We start from the raw sequence: 21449 nt of genomic DNA on the forward strand, positions 1-21449 counted from the left end.
AGAGCTTACAATCACCTACACAAATAAAATGAATGTGTCCAGGAAAACATGAAGGATATTTCAAAACATACACCACAGGAGAGGTAATAGAATGCAGCCCCATCTTGCCCAAACACCATGGCCCAGTGGCAGCTCAGGTGCCCATTCCCAGACATCAGCACAGCCTAGCAAGCCCCGCCCCCTGAAATCCTGTACACCCCAGTGCTTTAGGGCTCAGGGCGCGCTATGTAAGCCTGCAGTTCCCATTGTGAGCCGCTAGGTGTCTCCCGCGGACGCTGGGTGGGCAGGATCAGCTGACGCAGCCCTGGCTGAGCTGAGTGTGTGCGGCGGCGGTGGCTGTGCTGGCTGTGACTGTCTCCCCTTGCTCCTGGCTGTGTAGAGCCGCTCAGTAACCCAGCACCGGCCCCCGTGGACAGCCTGCCCGGAGAGAACCCCCGCTCACCTTCATCAGCCGCGGATATAAGGCGCCCTGACCTCCTGCTGCAGCCATGCTGCCCCATATAGCGCTGCTCCTCCTGGCTGCCGGAGCCCTGGCTGTAGAGGTAAAGACTGGGCTGGAAATTCTATTTATTGTTACTATGTTATTATTGTGCTTGTTATACAGAGGAAGAGCACGGATCTCAGGTCTGGATACATTGTTTGCTCACCCATTGCCTTCCTTTGTGTGATCATCCAAGGCATTCCTCCCAAGATGCATGGGGTCCCTTTAAATTTAACCCATTCAGCAGCATGGATGCATTATTGCTACATACTGCACACGAAGAAAGAGTTAAGGGGACAACATTGGGGTGAGAAGGGTTAGGCACTCATCACCCCCCCCCCCCCCCCCCCCCCCAAAAAAAAAAAAAATAACCATGTAGTGTTTAAGGAGAAGATGGTAGACACTGATTTCATGATTTCACATTAGATCAGAGAGTCCCCCACCCCCCACCTCAACCCCCTTAGCACTTGTTCTGCCACCCATTTTTATGGCAATGTATTTATTGCCTTCTCAGTCATTTTTTCCCTGTTGATGTGTAATAAAAAAACAAAACTGAATTGACTCATTTTTAAAACCAATTTAATAACCTAATGTGTAAATAAAAATAGAGAAAAAAATCATTTTTTTTTTATCCCCACCCCCATATGCATATTCCATTCACTTTTTTTAGATTTCTATGTATATTTGGATAGAAGTTGGGGGGGGGAGGTGGGAGGAGGTGTTTTTTTTTTTTTTTTGCTGCTGTTAATTTTCTTTATAAATCACCAACCTAACCTATGGAGCTGTACAATGGGTGGGACTTGTGTAGTGTTGCACATCCATTCTAACATGTAATTCTCTTCTAGCAAAGGTGCATTGTTGCCCACTCCCCTCCCTGCACTGTGATAGCCAGTGCCAGTCTGCCCATGCCATGTTGGTATATGCCAGCCATCATTGCCCCCAGACATGCCATTCATATCTGAGCACCTCTTAGTACATCCCGATGGTGTGTGTACTCCTCATTCAGAATGTATATTCTGTAGCACTGCTTGTGTCATATGTTCGTATCCCACCTGTCTCCTTTCCTCCTTTCCCCTGTCTGGCAATCGCAGACATCAAACCCATTATCCTCTTCTGGTTTTACAGAAATATTCCCCATGGAGCATCATAAGGCAGGAAGGTAACCCCCCTCCCCACCTGCTTCCTCTATCAGTGGTCTACACCTCTGGCAGAAGCTTGTTAAACCCAATATCTCTTGATGATCTAGTCTTCAAGATTTCATTTGGTCCCAATTCTCTCTCCCCCCCCCCCCCTCCCTCCCCCCCCCCCCCTCGCTCTCTATTGTGTGCTGATCAGGTGGTTTGCCTGTGTGGGTTGGGGGATAATAGGTAAACAGCCTGAGTATAGGATGCCTTGCACTTCATCCACCTCCTTTTCTCCTGTGCACAGAAGATAAGGGGGCTTTGCTATTTAGGAGCCTAGAGGGGGTGTATTTACTGGCTGTGGGCTTTTCCATTGGGTGGGCATTTAAGAAGGACTAGATAAAAGGCTTTGACTGAAGGAAGATTAAGATATGGAGAAGATGGCGCCTCTGCAGTGCTGCAAAAGAAAAAGCTGTATAGAGAGCAGGCTGCAGGCAGGAGAATGCCTTTCACCACTAGGCGTTCAGATGCCTGCTCCCTTCATGTCCATCATGCTGTTATTCTGCATTTAATTCTCCCAGTGAGGTTAGAAGTCAGCCCAGCGACAGTTCTTGTATGGGATGACAATATACACTCAAACAGAGTGTACTGTCCTTCTCTGCAGAGCTGTGACTGTGACAGGAGCCAACTAACGACAGCAAAACATTTTTATTAAGATATAATGATCTAACTCCCCGTCACTGTACATTGATTACATTGGTATCATCATGTGAATTAATACACTATTGAACAGCTCCTTCCTCGCAGTTGGGTGTTTTTATTGTTTTGTTTTGCCTTTTTTGTTGTTGTATTGTTTTTTTCCTTTTTTCACTAGAAAATGTGAAGAATTGACCGGGGAATTGCAAGTTAGGGCTAAAATAACCAAATTGTGAAAGTCTCCAGTCCAACTATCCACACTACTCATACTTAACTGAATAGAATAAAGTCCGTGTCTGTTTTATTGTCTAAATAATGTATATCTGTGCCAAGGCATTGACAGAGTTTATTAATCTTCTCTCCTTTTTTATTTTTTTATTTTATAAATTGATTATATTAATATATAGTCTAATCAACACTCAAAGCAAGAGTACAAGAAGTTGTATGTTTTGTTTCGTTTTGTTTGTAAACCGATAAAGCTCATTGAAATATCCACCCTTTCCATTATTTTTCTCTTGCCTGATTTTCCAGAGCAGGAGTGGCCAAGGGTAGCTGTAACAGCAGCTTGGGATTTACAACTCCCATAATGCTGTGCCAGCCTTAAGGTGTGCTTACTTCCCGCGTGCGTTTCTATGATGCTGTCATGTTTTGTCTCAATGTTTACAAAATGCAAATGGTGGAGAACCTTATCTAGCCATTACCATTTGCAGATCTGTTAAGATAAGAGAACCTGAGAGTTACTTCCACCCAGTTGAAAAAGTTCTTGTCTTTTGCTCAACCTAATGAGGCTTAAAGTGTACAGTTCTATTGTCCATTCTCCAAAATTGCCAGTAAAGTGAATGAACCACACTCTACATTTTGGCTACCAGGACATTAAAGTAGCGTTTTCGGAATATGTGTTCCTAAACCTGTTAATATATTGCGTGTAAATTTATTTGGGTAATATACATTTGTAATATGAATGTACATCTTTACTTTGCTGTCTTTATGATAACCCAAACTGTCTGCACGGTTGCCGCCATCTCTTCTTTCATCCCTCCGCCTGCCAAGGCATCATGGGAATTGAAGTCCGCAGCATTTGGAGCTCCAGAACGTGATTATCCTGGCTCAATGATCAGACAATATTCTTTTGGTTTCAATCTTCCAAAGCCCTTTTGTTCTGCAGAAATCTTAAGCTTTTCCTCACATCTTGAACACAGAGATTTGGCACCGGTCGTGCTACGTATATTGCAGTGTTCTAACTGGAGATAGGAAGAATGTTCCCTTTCAACTTTTCTCACAATTCTACGAGTTCAGTAAATATACTATTTGCTAAATGCTCTATCCCTTTTACCTGAGATGCTTTTAAAAAAAAACTGTATTTCCTACAATTATATTTCACCCTCTGCCAACACGCATCTGTATGTAGCTATCCATGCCAAAATCTGATTTAGCTAATTGCGTGGATTGTCAATCAATCTTGGGGTTAAGCAGATAAATGTTCCTTTGGGGGGGGGAGGGGACGGGGACGGGACTGGGGGGGGGGGGGGAGAGAGGGAGAGAGAGTTGTGTGGTTTAGGCATGCTTTATAATGACATCACTAATGGCATCAGCTGTGTGGGATAATTCGTGTGTAGTATTCTTACTCATTGTAGAAGGAAGCTGTTGCTTGTATAATGAATTCTAGTCATGTTCCCTTAATTAGATTTGAAACCCTGTTCATCATAGTTGATGCCAACATGTCTTGACCTGCAAGGGTTAAATAAAATTACTCTCTCATCCCTACTGGCCAGATCATGTGAATTCACTGCCAGACAGCTTTGTTAGGAATGTAAGATTTATTTGTGAATGATAACACATTTTATTAAATAGTTTGTTATATTGCATCATTGTATCCATACTTCAATCTTCTAAAAGTGATCATGTGTTTAAAGTGTATTCTTTGGCTTAATTTTTATTTTTTGGGGGGGGATGTTTGCATAAAAAGGTTCCTTCAAACACTGTAGTTTTTCCAAACATTTCTGTACTGTATCCGATTCAGAGCATGCAGTGTATGTGCTGCAGAGGAGGATGAGGTTTATAGCTTGGTGAGGCATCAGGCTTTCTAGAGCAGGGGTGGCCGAACCGCAGAGCTCCAGCCACTGTAGAACAGCAAATCCTATGATGCTGTGCCAACTCTGAGCCTGACCCCTTTGAGACTTTTTGGCCACCCTGTTTCGTTATACATCATTTGTATCCAATGTTGTTGTTGTTGCACAACCATTCTCATAACTGTCAGTCAGAAACAATTTATGGGGACTGTAGGGCAACAGCTGGAGGATCAGGAATGTCCAATCTTGATATGTGAGACAATAGACTTTAGCCCTCCTGTTTAACAGGCATTTAAAGGGCTGGTGAACTTGCGATGGGTCACAATATTATATGTTTAACAAAGCAGCTATGTTTGCATATTTTATAATCTAATGATGCATGTAGATCCTTCTTATAATTGATACATTAGGGTTAATTCATTCATCTGGGAATTGTAGAAATTTGGCAAGGGAATTGTAAAATGTAGAATAGAGTAGTAGAATCGTGATGAATTGTTGGCCTGACAAATACCCTTGTTAACTCTCAGCTTACCATTTTGACAGAAAAGATTCCCTTCTGTTGTTTTAGAACCAATGGCAGATACAATTATTTATTCCAACGTGACTTCATCCACATCCGCAAACCTGCGAACCTTGTCAGAGAAAAAAAATAACCTCTGAGGTGGCAATCAAATCGTTTTTGTATTCTTTTTCATAGACTGCGGTATAATAACCGTAGTTTGTTGCACTGTTCCGTGACCCAGCATTGAGTGAGTTAATTACAAGCTTGCTGTGGCGTTTCGAAGAATGGGCTGAGAGAAGCAGATTAGTCCTTTTTCTCATACTGTTCCAGCCAGTTCTTAAATCCTAAGAGAGTCAGACAATGGGTAACTTATACTGCTACACACAGTAAGAATTCTAGCAGAAAATGGCTCTTTGTGCTTGGAGATGGGTTTATTAATATTGTCATCTAAAAATGACAGATACATTCGTTCATGCAGATCTAAACAGAGCTGCTCCTTTGTAACCAGATTTTAATTTATATCTCCATATATTTTTAATGGCAATCTGATTACCTTCATTAACCTCTTCAGAGCCAGCTATTATGCAACTCCTTTTAGAACGGAACATACGCTGTTGCTGGAAATGGCGTTTTCTGTTGTTTGATTTAGAATTTCACATTAAGCTCTGTATTGCCATCAGTGATTTTCATTATACAACCATGTAATTGGATAATTTCTAATGGCGTATGTTGGTGGCACCCCTCCCCCACCACCCACACCTTCATTGCTGTAGGTAACTCATGCCATGGGGCTATTAACTCATTTTCAGTGATTGTTGAAATGGCTAAAAAAAAAAAAAAAGTCACGCTGCTCTGCCGCCTTTACATTTTTATTAAAGATAAGACTTTAATGTGATATGTGCTGTACAGTTGGTATGACATGCTGATGGGTTAAATGGGATGGAGATTGAATTATTCTTGGCTGATGCTGACGTTTGAGTGTTGACTTTGTATACTTTCAACGAATAAGTGGGAGCAGTTATTCAGATCCGCTAAATGTGACCTCCCTTCACAGCCATCCCCACCCTGCTGTGTTTGTGGTGGCTAATTTTACTCAAGTATTCTGGTCCCAGACATTTTGGCACTGAAGGTGACCGGGCCAATCATGGAAGATGAAATCATCTGCAGATTTTGCTCAATCTTGTATCATGGATGGATTGTGTGATGTAATGTTTAGATTTTCCGCTTCTCCAAGCATATTTTTGTGTCTTTCCATTGAGCATATTTTGTGCCCTCCCAAATTCTCTTTTCAGTCATCTCCTTCCCTTGCATTAAAGTTACATCGGTTCCGTATTTACATTTAATTTCATTGTCTCTGAAAGGATAATTTACCTGTAGTGATGGAAGGGCTATGTTTCTTTTCATTTCTGGTCCTTCTCATTTTGTTGTGTAAACAGAATACAATGCATCCTCAAATATTATCTAGCATTACCTGCCAAAGAAGATGGTACACAATGCAAAATGTAGATATTTGGCCTGGCGTGTAATTGTTCTGGATTATTCTGAAAATGAATTCTTGGGTCTATCAGGTACATTTTTACATAAATCCTAAAATAATGGAACACTTTAAACACCATAGCCACCCCAGCCCCCTGCAGTGGTTATTGTTCCAGGAATGCCCTGGGACAATCCCAGCATAAAGGCGTTTTATTACTTTTTGACACTTACCTAGGTCCTACCGGGCTCCCACGTTCTGGTCTTCTCAAGCAGGAGACATCGCATGCCAATGAAGGCAAAGTTAATTTTCTCATTATCCATTCAAAATATCTGTGCTTACAAAATGAAATGAGAGGCTGTAAACACTGACGTGTGGGTGGATTCAGCTGGGTAAAGTCTCCATGACTCTTTTGATGCATCTGTTGCTACTCGGAGAGCAAAAAATGAATGAGACCCACAGATAACAAATTATACTGGGCTTAGATTAAAGTGTTATCTTAAACTTTGACACAATATTTTGTCATGGATAATGCAATCAAAAAAATGCAGAAAAATATATAGCTAAAACATTTTTCTCTTGCACTGCTTATTGGATCTGCCCTGCAGCTGCAGACAGACCACTCCCATACCGGGATTAGATGCGCCATCAGGGGCGTGCTATTTAGGTCCCCCAGGTATGGTCAATCTTATCCGATAAACCCTTGTCTAGCAGGAGTTCATAAGTTCTATGTTCCTTACTCACAGCTCCAATCATCAAAGAGGTGGATTGGAATTACTCTGTGAACAGTATGGCTGTATATCTGTTATCTGTATATACTCAGCCCCATTTACTGAACGAGGGTGTTTTGCTAATCTGGAGCCACAGACCATGTATGTGCAGGAAGGGGCAACAGACTTCCCTATTCTGTGTGTCTATTGCACATGCTGCATGCGCAATAGGGAGAAAATTGATAGAAGGCAACTAAAAACTAACAGGTTTATTTACTAAGGTGAGCTTTGTTTTAAAAGCAAAGTGCATTTAAAATTTAAAGAGACCCTTTTGGCACCAAAACAACTTTAGCTTAATTAAGCAGTATTGGTGTATACATAATGCCCCTTCAGTCTCACTGCTCACTTCTCTGCCTATTAGGAGTTATATCGCTTTGTTTATACAGCTCTAGGCACACCTCCCTGCATGTAATGTGCACAGCATTCCTAAACACTTCCTGTAGGCCTAAACACTTCCTGTAGGAAGTTTGACTATTTTGGCATAAAACTTGAAATTCTCTTCTTATTCACCAAAAATCTCTGTCAATAACCATGCAGGTGTTCCAGGCTGCCTGATTAACAGCCCTGGCGGGTTTTACAAATCACTGCCGCTATAAGCCACTATGACATGAGAGTGGGCATAGCGCCATGCATTTAACAGTAATACAAAGTGCTTATGGTCCTTGGATAGAAACACACGGAAGATGCATATACTATACTAATACTGCTGGGACCAGCTCATTCAACATGCAGAATTTAGTTGGCTGGTAGATCAGTAAAATTACATATGAATGCAGTAATATGTGTACCACAGAGCATCATAACAATAGAATTATCACAGAGCTCTACAGCAGTAAAATCCATGGTGCATGAATGAATCCCAGAGCTCCACACATTTAAAACCAATTTCAAGCTCATTAACATATGCTTTGTATGAGTGTGAGTTTTATTGCTGTGGAGCTTTGACAAACAAAGTACTAAATTGTAGTTGACTGACCGTTTTCCTTTTATAATACCCAAGCTGTGACTACGGTGGAGTTGGGAATCTTCAGATCACAATAAATCAATGTTTGGTGAATAGACCATATGTAACACTTTTTAGGCCAAAATAGATTTGATGGAAAAATATTTTCTAGTTAGGCTAAAATATTTCCTAGATTTGAGCTAAAATCTGAAATTCCTCGGCCAAGTTGTGGCTTTTTAACCCCTTAAGGACACATGACATGTCTGACATGTCATGATTCCCTTTTATTCCAGAAGTTTGGTCCTTAAGGGGTTAAAGAAAGAAAAAAAAAACTGACCGTAACGTGCAGTGTCTACATGTGTTGATATTGTTGTGTCGATTTAACTTGAGTTTTTTATTGCTGTGGATTTATGTAATAATCCATATGTTTTATTGATGTGGAACTCTGTCATAACTTCATTCATCCCTCAAAGTAATCGGAGTATGAATGAGTCTTGTATCAATTTCACTCTGCCCCCTCCCTCATACTATTTGATCATTTGTTTAATTTATTTTTGATCATCTATGAGCCCCATCCCACTTGTCTTCCTGCTCCATTTTAATTTGCCGTGGGACTTTAGTTCCTGCTGTTAGGAGTTACCAATGCATTCACTGGGTCCAAGCAGCAAGTGAACACCAGCACAACAGTCCAAAGAGTTATGTCTCTTCAACACTGTTTCTACTAAATACCTTTCACTGGATTGTTTCTAGTTCTCCTTATGTCAGATCTTATTTGGTTACATTTATGTAAAATATTATTTTTTTTTCTTTATTGTTAAAGGCCGAAGTAATACATGTTTTTTCTATATATATATATATATATATATATATATATATATATATTTAGCATCTTTTTTTTTTGTAATTGAAGTTTTTATTAAAGGAACACTATAGGGTCAGGGACACAACATTTGTGTGTTAAAAACACTATCTAGCCTCCCTGCCCTCCCCCTCCCCCACCTTACCTTTATTTCAGTCTGTTGGTGCTGGATCTGCCCCTGATCCACCTCCTTGACTGACATCATCAGAAGTGATGACTGATTGTCCATAGGAATGCAATGGAGCCAAAGGCCGCCCTGGCCAATCAGCATCTTCATAGAACTACATTGAATTAATGCGTGTCTCTGAGGAAAATTCTGTGTCTACATGCAGAGGGTGGAAACACCGAATTGCAGCACTGACCCAGGAAGCACCTCTAGTAGTCATCTGAGGAGTGGCCACTGGAGGTGTCCCTAGGGCCTAGGCTGTAATGTAAGCTTTTCTCTGAAAAGATAGTGTTTACTGCAAAAAGACTGCAGGGACTGACTATACTTAACAGAACAACTACATTAAGCCGAAAAGCTAATAAAATACACATCAGTTTGCAGAAAGAAATTGCACAATATAATGGCTTCGTACCCACACCTGGAATGTTGACATTAGCATAGACGAGAAGCTATTCTCCAAATGAAACAAACCGTACAAAATGTACAAGCAAGTGGCTTAGCACATCATTGGTGCTTTTAAATAAGTTTAGCTCATACTGGAGTAGGGATACATGTTGTTGTACTATGATTTAGCCTTTTAGTGTTGCACTGATAATAGCTACCCTAGTACCTAACCCCAATAAGGCTCATTTTATCATATTACTATTTTGGTATTCTGTATGGGTGGGTACCCCCAGATAAAAGGATGTATGCAAAATATTTGTTACTTATTATACATTCATAGTTGATCTTTAAATAACTAAAATAATACAACATGTTTTGATTGGATATAGTACCCTTGTAATTGTATCACATCCACACAAACTCTTATCAGATTAAACAATCTACTCCTGCCTGGAATCTCCTTACTGAGATAAAGAACTAGAAATATGTTCTATGTGCGCACAAGTTGTTCATCATGTGACTATCATACCTCAGTGAAACCTTGGCCAAAAGAAATTAAAGGGACACTCTAAGCACTACTGATTATTGTAGTGCTTATAGTTACAGTGAAAGGAATTTGTGTGTCACCCTCCTCGTGATAGTCATGACAAAACCGAGGCAATTGGGTAATGTTATTTAAAACATCAGCATTAGCGGTCAAAGGAAGTAGTCTTTGGGCGCTGTGAGCTTCCCTTTTTTGTCAAACTGCTTGAAAAAGAGGGGTGTCATACCCAAAGCTCCTTCTATAATATCCGCTCATCTAAACCGTAGTGTTTATGGTACCAAGAGAGACCTGCTAAATTGATACTTGCTTTTATTTCTATATTGCATCCTTTTGTCTATGTAGGTTAACATATAAAATGTAACACATTTTAACAAAAGCATTGAGCATGTCTAATCTTTCAATTATATGTCATGGCTCAACTGAGTAATTACCGGGGCTCACGCCATTTTTGCCGACAGCCTCTCCATTTTAGATAGGTCTTGGCCTAATTGGTTGGTAGCAGAAAGCTTTGTGTGATTTGTTCAGAGAGAATTCAGGATTGTTGGAATCAATGCTATACATAACTTGGTGTGCATATTGTACATTGTAGCAGTGGCTTTTTTTTTATATATATATAAATGACAGAGGACTACCGCTGTTAGGCATTTACACACATACCTTCTCTACGCAGCATTTTCTCCACCGCTGTATCCCATATTTTCTTAAATTGCAGAGGCCTGCAGCTATTCAGAATGTGAGGTCACCTTGACACATTTTGATTATAACTCGAATAAATGTGGTTTCTTGCAAGACTGAGAGCTTGGTAGATTCAATTATTGGCTAACGCCTTTTCAAGCTTTTGAATGAACACTGTAGTCTTTCATTAGAACTTTGTGCTTCACACAAGATATTTCACAACATTTAAAAGTTCATGTATGGTTACTGCCTTAGAGCTTGCTGCCTATGGTGTAATAGTCTTATTTTCATTGTTAAGAGATTTAAATCACACTTTCTGCTGGTTAGAGTGTCACCATCACCTTTTTTTTTTTTTTCATAGGTAGAAAGTTTGTAAAGATAAACTTATTGGAAATTCCATCTCATTATTAACGTATCATAACAGGTATAGGGATTTCTATGTCTTAAGTACAAGATATGTTTTTGTTTCTTTTCTTTTTTTTTTCCGCAACTGCCATATCCTTTTGTCCTTCACTTGAGGCGGATGATGGGAATTGGACATTGTGTCTTTAAAATCTCTGGAGGATTCTACTGTTTTGTGGTATCTTCCATATATTCACCTTTTCTTCACTCATCGGTAGACCAGAATACATATGACCTGATGCAGACATAACATTAATGGAACCTTAAAAGTAGTGACGGGGTTGCTAAATAATAGCTCACTAACCGCTAAAATGTAAATCTATATTAAAGGACCACTATAGGCACCCAGTCCACTTCAGCTCAGTGAAGTGGTCTGGGTGTCAGGTCCCCCTAGTTTTAATTCTGCAGCTGAAAACAAAGCAGTTTCAGAGCAACTGCTATGTTTACATTGAGGGTTAATCCAGCCCCTAGTGGCTGTCTTCCTGATAGCCACTAGAGGCCACTTCCGCTATTTACAGGGAGTTAATCGCACTTATTTGACACTGGACGTCCTCACGGACCTCCAGCGTCAAAGAACCCCATAGGAAAGCACTTAGTAATGGTTTCCTGTGGGCGGGTTTGAATGCGCGGCCCTCTGGCTGCGCATTCGCCTCCACTCGGGAGCTGATGTCGATGGAGGAGCAGAGGTCACCAGTTCTTAGGGAGCCCGGCACTGGATTAAGGTAAGCAAATAAATGTTTAACCATTTATTCGCCGCAGAACGGGGCCCTAGTCACCGTTTTTGTATTCCCAACGTTATAGTGTTCCACTAAATGTAATGAAGTGCACAATACGTATTATGGCATAAAATAAAGCAATATTACAACAATGGTACAATATTATTACAACCTCCGCACACTGATCAAACAGGCTATAAAGATAAAGTCCTGTCATATAAACAAAGAGTCCTGCATACAAGACTATCCTCGGGGTATGAACCAGCCTTCAACAAAATGATGGCAAGTACCAGACCTCCAAAACTAATAGTCCCCCTAATTTGTGTGCAGAATAAAGTTTTTTGGGGCACTCTTGGTTTATGTGATGGGACAATATCTTCATAGCCTGTTTGATGAAGTATTCCCCTTGAACTCTGTGCTAATATCAGAGGTAATGCCAGCGTTGCGATGTAATATTGATTTATTTTATGACGTAATATTTATTGTGCATTTTACCACATTTAACAATTATTTACATTGATTTTAGGGATTTGTGAGCTATCATTTAGAGCACTCCTGTCCCTACTTTGTTTACTTTTGTATTTTGTGTCTTGCATTCAGGGTTTGCAGCTTAACCCCTTAAGGACACATGACATGTGTGACATGTCATGATTCCCTTTTATTCCAGAAGTCTGGTCCTTAAGGGGTTAAAGGAACACTATAGTCACCTAAATGACTTTAGCTAAATAAAGCAGTTTTAGTGTATAGATCATTCCCCTGCAATGTCACTGCTCAATTCACTGTCATTTAGGAGTTAAATCACTTTGTTTCTGTTTATGCAGCCCTAGCCACACCTCCCCTGGCTGTGACTGACACAGCCTGCATGGAAAAAAAACTGGTTTCACTTTCAAACAGATGTAATTTACCTTTAAATAATTGTATCTCAATCTCTAAATTGAACTTTAATCACATACAGGAGGCTCTTGCAGGGTGTAGCAAGCTATTAACATAGCAGGCGATAAGAAAATCTTAATTAAACAGAACTTGCAATCAAGAAAGCCTAAATAGGGCTCTCTTTACAGGAAGTGTTTATGGAAGGCTGTGAAAGTCACATGCAGGGAGGTGTGACTAGGGTTCATAAACAAAGGGATTTAACTCCTAAATGGCAGAGGATTGAGCAGTGAGGCTGCAGGGGCATGTTCTATACACCAAAACTGCTTCATTAAGCTAAAGTTGTTCAGGTGACTATAGTGTCCCTTTAATTTTAACTAATTTATTTGTACTTTTTTAATTGGAGTATTCGGATCACACACAAGGATTTATGTTAAAGAAACCGTAACTCTAATTTGGGGAGAAATATAAATGTACATGAACGCGAGAGCTTATGGATAAATAATGTGCACGGTTAAGGTCTTGTATATATGTAGATAAAATATTAATAAATCGTCCTTAAAGCTGTTTTCTACATTGGTCAATCAGTACGCACTGAGTAAATTGAATTCTAAAGAGCAAAGGTTTTTTCTAGAAATGAATGGATTAATTTTTGAGTATTTAAATGCAGCGTATGCATGCAAGAATGAAACTCATTAATGTATCTCAGTAACACAGGAGAAAGTCTGCTAACAGAGGTTCTATTATCTGTGCGCAATAATTAACTTCATCACGGTCCATGAAAAGTATAGATATGTTTTGAAAGCTCGCTGTGGTTGTTCGCTTGTATAAATCCTTTGTTCGTGGAATTTAAAGGAGGTGATTGTTCAGGAAAAATCCAAAACCTGTGCTTCAAAATGAGGTCTTTATACTGCAATCTGATCCTCAGAGGTGCCTTGCAGTGTCTAAATATGGTAGGAGCAGAGCATTTCTCTAAGCTAAGGAAAGATTTGATCACGTTTTAATTAGTTATTCAATGGCTAAACTTGCACTAGTGTTTGTGTTTTGTCGAAGCATAGTGTGTGTGTGTGTGTGTGTATATATCTCTCAAGACAGAACGAAAACTTGTTTCACCTATACAAGCGCTAGCTGAATTGCTAAATCACCTCCTCTGTCTTCCATTTAGGAAGCAGCGGAAATTCTTTTGCAATGTATGCTGGGTAGCAGTGTGTAAAAGGGGTTAGTGTAAACTAGTGCTTTGTTGTCAGTGCTGCTATATTCCCAAGATGCACTGCTGGGTCAAGTTTTATTATTATTATTTTTTTCTCCTTCCTTCTTCTTCTTATGAATCCCTGTGTGTAGACTTGTATCCGTAAGCTTTGCACAGGGAATCATGGGATGTTTTCAATTTGCATTCTATGCCAGGTTGTGCCAATACAGCTTTGCATTTGACACAGATAAAAAAACAAAACAAAAAACTAACATTGAAGTACAAATAATCATTTCGTTTTTCAGTGGAATGAATAAGATATTGCCTCCAAAGTGACATTTTCTGTTTATTTGTTCTGTCTTTGTATGAAACAATATGAGATACTTCTACCAGCATTTTAAAAATAGCTGTTGAAAATCTCTTTCCTAGTCACAAGCTAATATCTATTAATTACTACACATTCTCCCCCTTCTTGTCCTATTTCTTTAGGGTTATGTGAATGTCTTTGCTTTGTAGGGAGATCTAGAGATTTGGTTTCTGGTCTAAATGAACCTATAATTTATTTATGTATATGAGGCAGCTTTCCTGACTTGATCTCAGACAAAATGCCAGCACGGTTGATCTCTGGCCTTGGTTAATCAAGCTCTGGAGATTTCAATCGTTTTTTTTTATAAAAAAAAAAAAAAACAAGACCTGCCTTCAGCTAAGAAAATACAGTCCGTGGCATTGGAAGGCATTTTTCTAGTTACCAAGATTCAATATCACGTTTCTGGCACTGGAGTCTGCAGCTTAGCATTGTGAATATATTGTTTGTGTAATAGTGTGTTTCTAAATACTTTTGGTTATATAATGTTTGAGAGGCTTGAAATGTGTGTGTGTGTGTGTGTGTGTGTGTGTGTTGTTTTTACACAATCTATTTGTTACCTTAACAGGTTAGATATTTTTTTCTGTGCTCGCCAGCCGTTGACATCATCCGTACAATTATTTTGCAGAGGATTTTACATCATCCATGCTGTTCGGTGTGCCAAGTCTTTAGCAGAACTGGAACATATTCTGGTCTGCCTGAGTTTAGTGTGAGTTACATTCCCAAGTGGCAATAGTGAAATAGCTGCTCACCAGAATTGTAACCAAGCTTCCCATACATCATGCCATATTGCTGCATTAACAGTCCTCCCCTTGACCCCCCACTACAATAAACCACAATTCCGAAACAGATGCCGTCGAAGTGCCTCTTCTTTGCTGGTCTGTGATGCTTTTAACCCATCAATGGCCACCCATCACTTTCAGCCTTTCACCGCCACCCCTTCACTGCTTGAGCTAATCTACATCAGACTGACACCTGGGGACATTAGTTCTGTGTTTCACCGTTCAAAAAAAACTTAAGCACTAGAAATGCGGCGCTAGGGGACTTCAGACACCATAACAACTTCATGGATATTAAGTGGTTTTGTTTTCCTGAGTGCTCCTTATACAATATGTAAACGTAACAACCAAATTATTGCTTAAAAAAGGAAGAAAGAAAAAAACACTGTACTGATATGAGGTTAATGTGCAATACAGCTTAGATGCTGAACTGATAACTACTTTGTATAATGGAATCTCTGTTGCCATGGAGATTGGCAGATTTAAGTCTGTAGGAAAAATAGCATCGGCTTAACTTTTCTTTTAAATTAATATTTTAGAGAGATCTCATACATCCTATTAAAATAAAAAAATTAAACTCTGCTCTCTTTACCCACAAGGTAATGATGCCCCTTCCCCTCCCTCCCCCAGTTTGTTCTCTTTAGTATGTATCAAGGTAATTGTCCTCTGTACTATGCTATAGCTTTTTCCATAGAAACATAGTATATCATCATAGTATATCATAGTATATAGTTTGTATTCCTTCTTTTTACAAAGTTGGAATGGTGCTTGTAGCCATATTAGTCAAGTGATGTGAAATAACAGATTAAATTAGTATCTTGTCATTTTTATATTGGACTAAAGAGTTCTGCAGTGACAAGCTTTCGAGAGAACCTCTCTTTCTCAAGTCTAAAACAGTTTTTGCTCAGAAATGCTTTAGACTTGAGAAAGGGGGTTCTTCTAAAGCTTGTCCTTCCAAAATTCTGTTAGTCCAATAAAAAAAAGATACTAATTTCATCTGTTTGCATTTTACAGAGTTGCATTGTTATTCAGACATTAGTTTCTTCTCTCCATCACCTAAATAGGCAACTAAGCAAATAATTTTATTTTTTATTTTTTTCTTTTGTATTCTAATAAGGAACAGTGTGTATGGGTATTTAATCAACATCTGATTTTGAAGTATTATTAAAGGGACTCTCCAGTGCACTGCAAGACCCTACAGTTCTCCTCCCCATTCCATGTCGCTGAAGGGGTTTAAATGTCCCTTGGTGCTGGGTCAGGCTCCGCCTACTCTCCTACCCCCCGAGAGGGGAGACCTAATGCGCATGCACGGCAATGGCCACTCACGCAAATTAGACCTCCCCATAGGAAAGCATTATTCAATGCTTTCCAATGGGAATTTCGGCGACCTAGCGTAAGGACTTCCAGCGTCGTTTAAAACACTTTTTTCATGTTCTAAGATCTGATTTAGAAGTATTATTAAGCCTTTTTCATTGCATCATGGCTAAGTATAATTTTATTTTTTCCAGTCTCTGAAATATAAGAGATTACCTACCCATGTCCTATTTATTTATTTTTCTCTATTTTCCTGTAGGGATATCTTGGCTTCTTATACCAAGTTCAAATGGCAGTCTGACATATTTACATAAATTAATCTATGGGTCCATTCTGCCATGTGTTAATAGGTTGCTGCTCATGGCGTGGAAAAAAACAACTTGGCTTGCATTGGGTCCCTTAATTGCAAAAGGCAATATCGCCAATGTTTCTGACCATGTTCATCACTTTTTAGTCACAGGTTAACCATTTTAAAAATCACGTCTTCTCAGTTTGGCTCCATGAAAATTAGTGACACCGTTTACTGTAACAGCTTGGTCTGGTCCCCTGAGCCAAATCCCGTAGAACACTTTTAGAATGGTAGGTTTATAGCCGAATAACTTGGCAATGGGGTCACTAAGTGTACTTTAAACGAGGCGTATGTCTTGTTAAATCAGCAGTTTCTAACATGTTTAAGGCCTCCATGATATACCTCTTTGCAGTTATGTAGCAGTGTCACTTCTGAGGATTTTATAAAATCGTTATGAAATATTCTTATGGACTGCAAAGATTCTCATTACTACAAAGTAACAGCTACATTGTCTTATGGGAGTCCAGTGTCACGTTTTGTTAATTTCAGGTGCCTGTTGCTAATGACGGCATTCTTGTGCATTACGCATTATGTTCTATGCAGGATCCTGCAGTCCTGCAAGATCTTGTACTCTTATACATGCACGTGACACGGGCTCCTAGTGGATGTAGTGCTATGTACTGAAGACAGACCCCATCAGAAAGATGGCAACAACTACGAGGGAGAACTTTTTAGAAAATATATTTCCCTTTAAGCTTCTAGAAAATACACACAGTGATTGAGCCACTTTAAAGAGCAATTGTCATAGACCGGTGGCTGCAGCCTTTCGTTGCTGCGAATGTCTGTACAGATTATCTCCGTATTGGCAGAGGGACTAAAGAGAGGTCCTGTGTTTTTTGTAAATCCAATTTAAAAACGTGACAAAAAACAGAGAGATTGTGCCTTAGGATCCCTTGCTTCCTAACCACCACACTAATTTAGGTGAAGATGCCTAAAATTTCCCTTTAAATATATTGTATTTCTAGCAAGGCCATAACGTTACTGTGCTGATGTGTTCCCTAATCTCTTTTACACTCTCATTAATGTGACAGGTTCTGGCCACAGAAGAGTATTGTGATTTGTCATGAGCTGTAGGAGTCTCCACAATCATTCTGGAATCCTTTTTTTATGAAAATCGTTTCCATTTTTAGATATGGAAATATTGAATCCGAAAATCGGAAGAAGCACATTTTGAAATTCCAGCTTTAACCAGCATTTAGTATATTAAATACCAATGTTCCATTGTTCCTTTTCTACTGAACAAATGTTTTTAATTGAACTAGTAATATCTATATTGGGATACCCACTGTCTACTAACAGCCTCTGAATGTGGGCTAGAGTTGCGCTGTATCAGTAATAATAAAAATAATACTCTAGTAATAGTGCTGATATTGGCAGTAGTAATTCCCTTCCTTCAAGGCTCAGGAGATCAAAGTATTTCTGCCACACTCCCAGAATGCCATTTATTGATATGTAAATTAGAACACACACTGTCCTTTTGAAGTTGACTTGTCATTTTTAAGTGTTTACCAGGATGAGAGGTGCATCAGAGGTTTGGTAATTATAAATACGTAACTTTGCAGCACTTATTGGTGGGGCCGATGCCATCTTTGGATTTGCTTGTACACTGGTACATTCCGTTTATCGTCAAATAGATAAGAATGTACCTTTTTGGCATTCATGGATGAGGAGTGCAATGTAGGTAGATAAACCATTTCTATTGCACCTCTTTATCTAAAACAAAGTTATCACTCTGTGATTCTCATGGTCTGTTCATGCTCTTTGTATTCATTGTATTTCCCAAGTGCCTGGAGGAAGCTTGGCATACAGTGTAAGTAAAATAATAAGTAAACAATGGTACAACCTACAGCTATATTTCCATCAGCAATGGGGTTGTAGATATACCCACATGTGACAAGACCCCCATTGCACCCATGAGCACGATGTTATCGGTATAATTTAACTTTTAGCCTATTAACACCTCAGCAGCAACAGCCATCTTCGCGTTGTTTTGTAACAGAGTTTAATAGTGTTGTTGGCCTAATCTTAAATAAAATGCGTGCGTGTGAATGAGAGAAGTGTATCCCCATTCCCTCTCTTCTCTGCTGGCCACCACCAAACTAGTTCACTTGTCACATAGTTGGGTCTTGGCAGAAAACTATGAAATCCCCCATAAATGACTGCTTAATTTTTTAATAGGTGCGAATTAAAGCCACGTGCTCAAAACCTTAAGTGGCATATTATTCATTAATAAATGGAGCCACTCATGCAAATGAAATAAAGCTGGTGAATTCTATCAGTTCGTTTTGGTTAGAGGCTGTCATTCATAATTTTTTGTATTTTTCTTCAATTTAATGAGACGTGCTCACGGGTGCACGGTTTATGAGCGGTTTTATTAACTTAAAAGGTGTGTGGACTTGGGTAAAGGAAGATTACAAGAGAAGCCATGTTAATGAATTGTACTCATTAACAGTGTACAGTTTACTGGCCAAGAAGGTGAATTCATCTAGTTGACACTGTTCAAAGCAGAATGAGGCCGGTATTGAAATAGAAAGACACGTTCTCATTTCACTAAAGTGAACGTCATCTTTTGGGAGTGAAGGATTTCAACATGTCATTGCTTTGTCGGAGACAAAGACAAGATTTGTCATTACTTAATGTGCTGCCATGTCTAACATAAATTAAAGCACAATTGGTCTTTTACAGAAAAAAAAAAATCCTTTGTACAAATCCATTTCTTCCGTTTTTTTAGAACACATACGCTCATTTTTGTATGGGATAGCAAAATAAAGATTTTAATTGTTTGAAAGCCTTTTCCAATTGAAAAGCAATAGTACCAAAAAATAATCAATTCTGATGTAGTAGGTCTCATAAATTGTCCAAAAAAATAAAACAATCACCATGGAAACCCATGGTAGGTGAATGAATACCAGGAATTATTAAAAACTGCGAGCATAGAACGTTAGACTTCCCACCGTCTTGTTCTTCAATGTAATCCATTGACGGGTATCTTAGAATATATAGAGGGATGAATGGGCCATAGTAACATCTTGTATAAAGACAGCTGGAAACTGTTAAAGCCCTAAAGGGATTTATTATGTGTTTGCTTCAAATCCTCATACATACTCTTGGGATATTTCTTTTGAATAAGACAAAATATGTAAGTCCACTATCTCCTCTAGACGCCATTCCTGGTGATTTCCCATGCCACACAGTTTGACAGAATCAAATCAATTGTTTACTAACGTGGTCAGTGTTTGTTTGGATTGAACGTAGTCCTCCTGTCAGCCTCAAAGCAAGCACGGGGAGAAACTGGGTGACACACCGTAGGGGTAAAATAAACTATTTATAGGGCTTAAAGCTAATACAAGCTTATGTTTTTATTGGCACGTGTAGAGATGTATGTTTTAAAATGGCCTTGTCATTTCAGAAGTGAGGATGTTGTCCCCCTTAGGTTAAATAGCAGTGTTTGATTTATTCATGGACATTCAGGGGGTTTGCGAAGCCCATGTCTGATCATGGTACATTTCTTCCCTCGTTCATAATGCCGCCAGCAAAAGTGTGTTTATAGATAACTTTTCATTTGTATACATTGCCTCTGAGCCCTGCTGCTGCTAAAATTGTTGGATTGTCACTATTATTTCATTGATCATTGTCGGTCTTCCTGACATTTCACCGAAAGGGTACACCGCATTTCCAAAATAGGATTTATTTTATTTATATAGCGCCACCAGATTCCGTAACGCTGTGCAATGGGTGGACTAACAGACATGTAATTGTAACCAGACAACTGGACGTAAAAGAACAGAAGTGGAGGGCCCTGCTCAATGAGCTTACATTCTAGAGGGAGTGGGGTATAGTGACACAAAGGGTAAAAGTAGGGGTGCGAAGTAAGTTGTTAGAAAAGTATTCACTAATGGCGTGATAGGTAATTTTTGACAGTTGCAGGAGAGGAGTCATGAGGGGTGGGGGATAAAAACCTGCTAACAGTTAAATTGATATGCTTTCTTGAAGAAGTGAGTTTTCAATGATTTTTTGAATGAGTGGAGACTAGGTGAAAGTCTTACGGAGAACGGAAGGGAGTTCCACAGAAGAGATGCAGCCCTGGAAAAGTCTTGGAGGCGAGCATTAGAGGTGGGAGTATGGACAGAGGATAGACGTAGGTCTTTGGCAGAGCGTAGGGGCCTTGACGGGACATACTTGCGTATTAGGGAGGATAGGTAGGTTGGAGCAGCATTATGTAGGGACTTGTAAGCAAGCACCAGAATATTAAATTGAGCCCTATATCTAACTGGAAGCCAACGCAGGGACTGACAGAGCGGGGAGGCGTGGAAGGTGCGAGCGGACAGGAAAATGAGCCTCACCGCCGCATTCATTATAGATTGCAACGGTGCAATCAGGGAACACGTAAGACCACTGAGAAGAGTATTGCAGTAGTCCAGCCGAGAGAGAACACGAGCATGGACCAGCACCTTAGCCACATCCGGGATTAAATAGGGGCGGATGCGCACTATGTTTTTGAGATGGAAGCGACAGGATTTGGTGATTGGACATGAGGGGTGTTGGAGTCAAAAAGAACACCCAGGCAGCGAGCCTGTGAGGTAGAGGTGATGGTAGTGCCGTTGACTTGGAAGCAGACAGACACGGGAGTAGTAACACTTGAGGGAGGAAAGATCAGAAGTTCTGTTTTGGACAGGTTGAGTTTAAGGAAGTAAGCAGCCATCCATTTGGAAATCGAAGAGAGGCAGTCAGAGACACGAGTCAAGATGGGCGGAGAGAGATCAGGAGAGGACAGGTAGATTT

General features: G+C 39.7%; 1 protein-coding gene across 4 annotated transcripts in view; it reads left to right on the forward strand.

Moving 5' to 3' along the window:
• The first annotated feature begins 257 nt into the window (after window positions 1–257).
• APP (amyloid beta precursor protein) overlaps window positions 258–21449 on the forward strand; it is a 185391-nt gene continuing 164199 nt past the window's right edge. For 3 of the 4 annotated variants that reach the window (XM_063448265.1, XM_063448275.1, XM_063448291.1), the window contains exon 1: window positions 258–542. In XM_063448265.1, the coding sequence (XP_063304335.1) occupies window positions 489–542 (54 nt within the window). In that variant the 5' untranslated portion in view covers window positions 258–488. The remainder of the gene's footprint in view (window positions 543–21449) is intronic. The other variant, XM_063448283.1, reaches the window with a different exon arrangement.

Source organism: Pelobates fuscus, chromosome 1, assembly GCF_036172605.1.
Source record: "Pelobates fuscus isolate aPelFus1 chromosome 1, aPelFus1.pri, whole genome shotgun sequence".
NCBI lineage: Eukaryota > Metazoa > Chordata > Amphibia > Anura > Pelobatidae > Pelobates > Pelobates fuscus.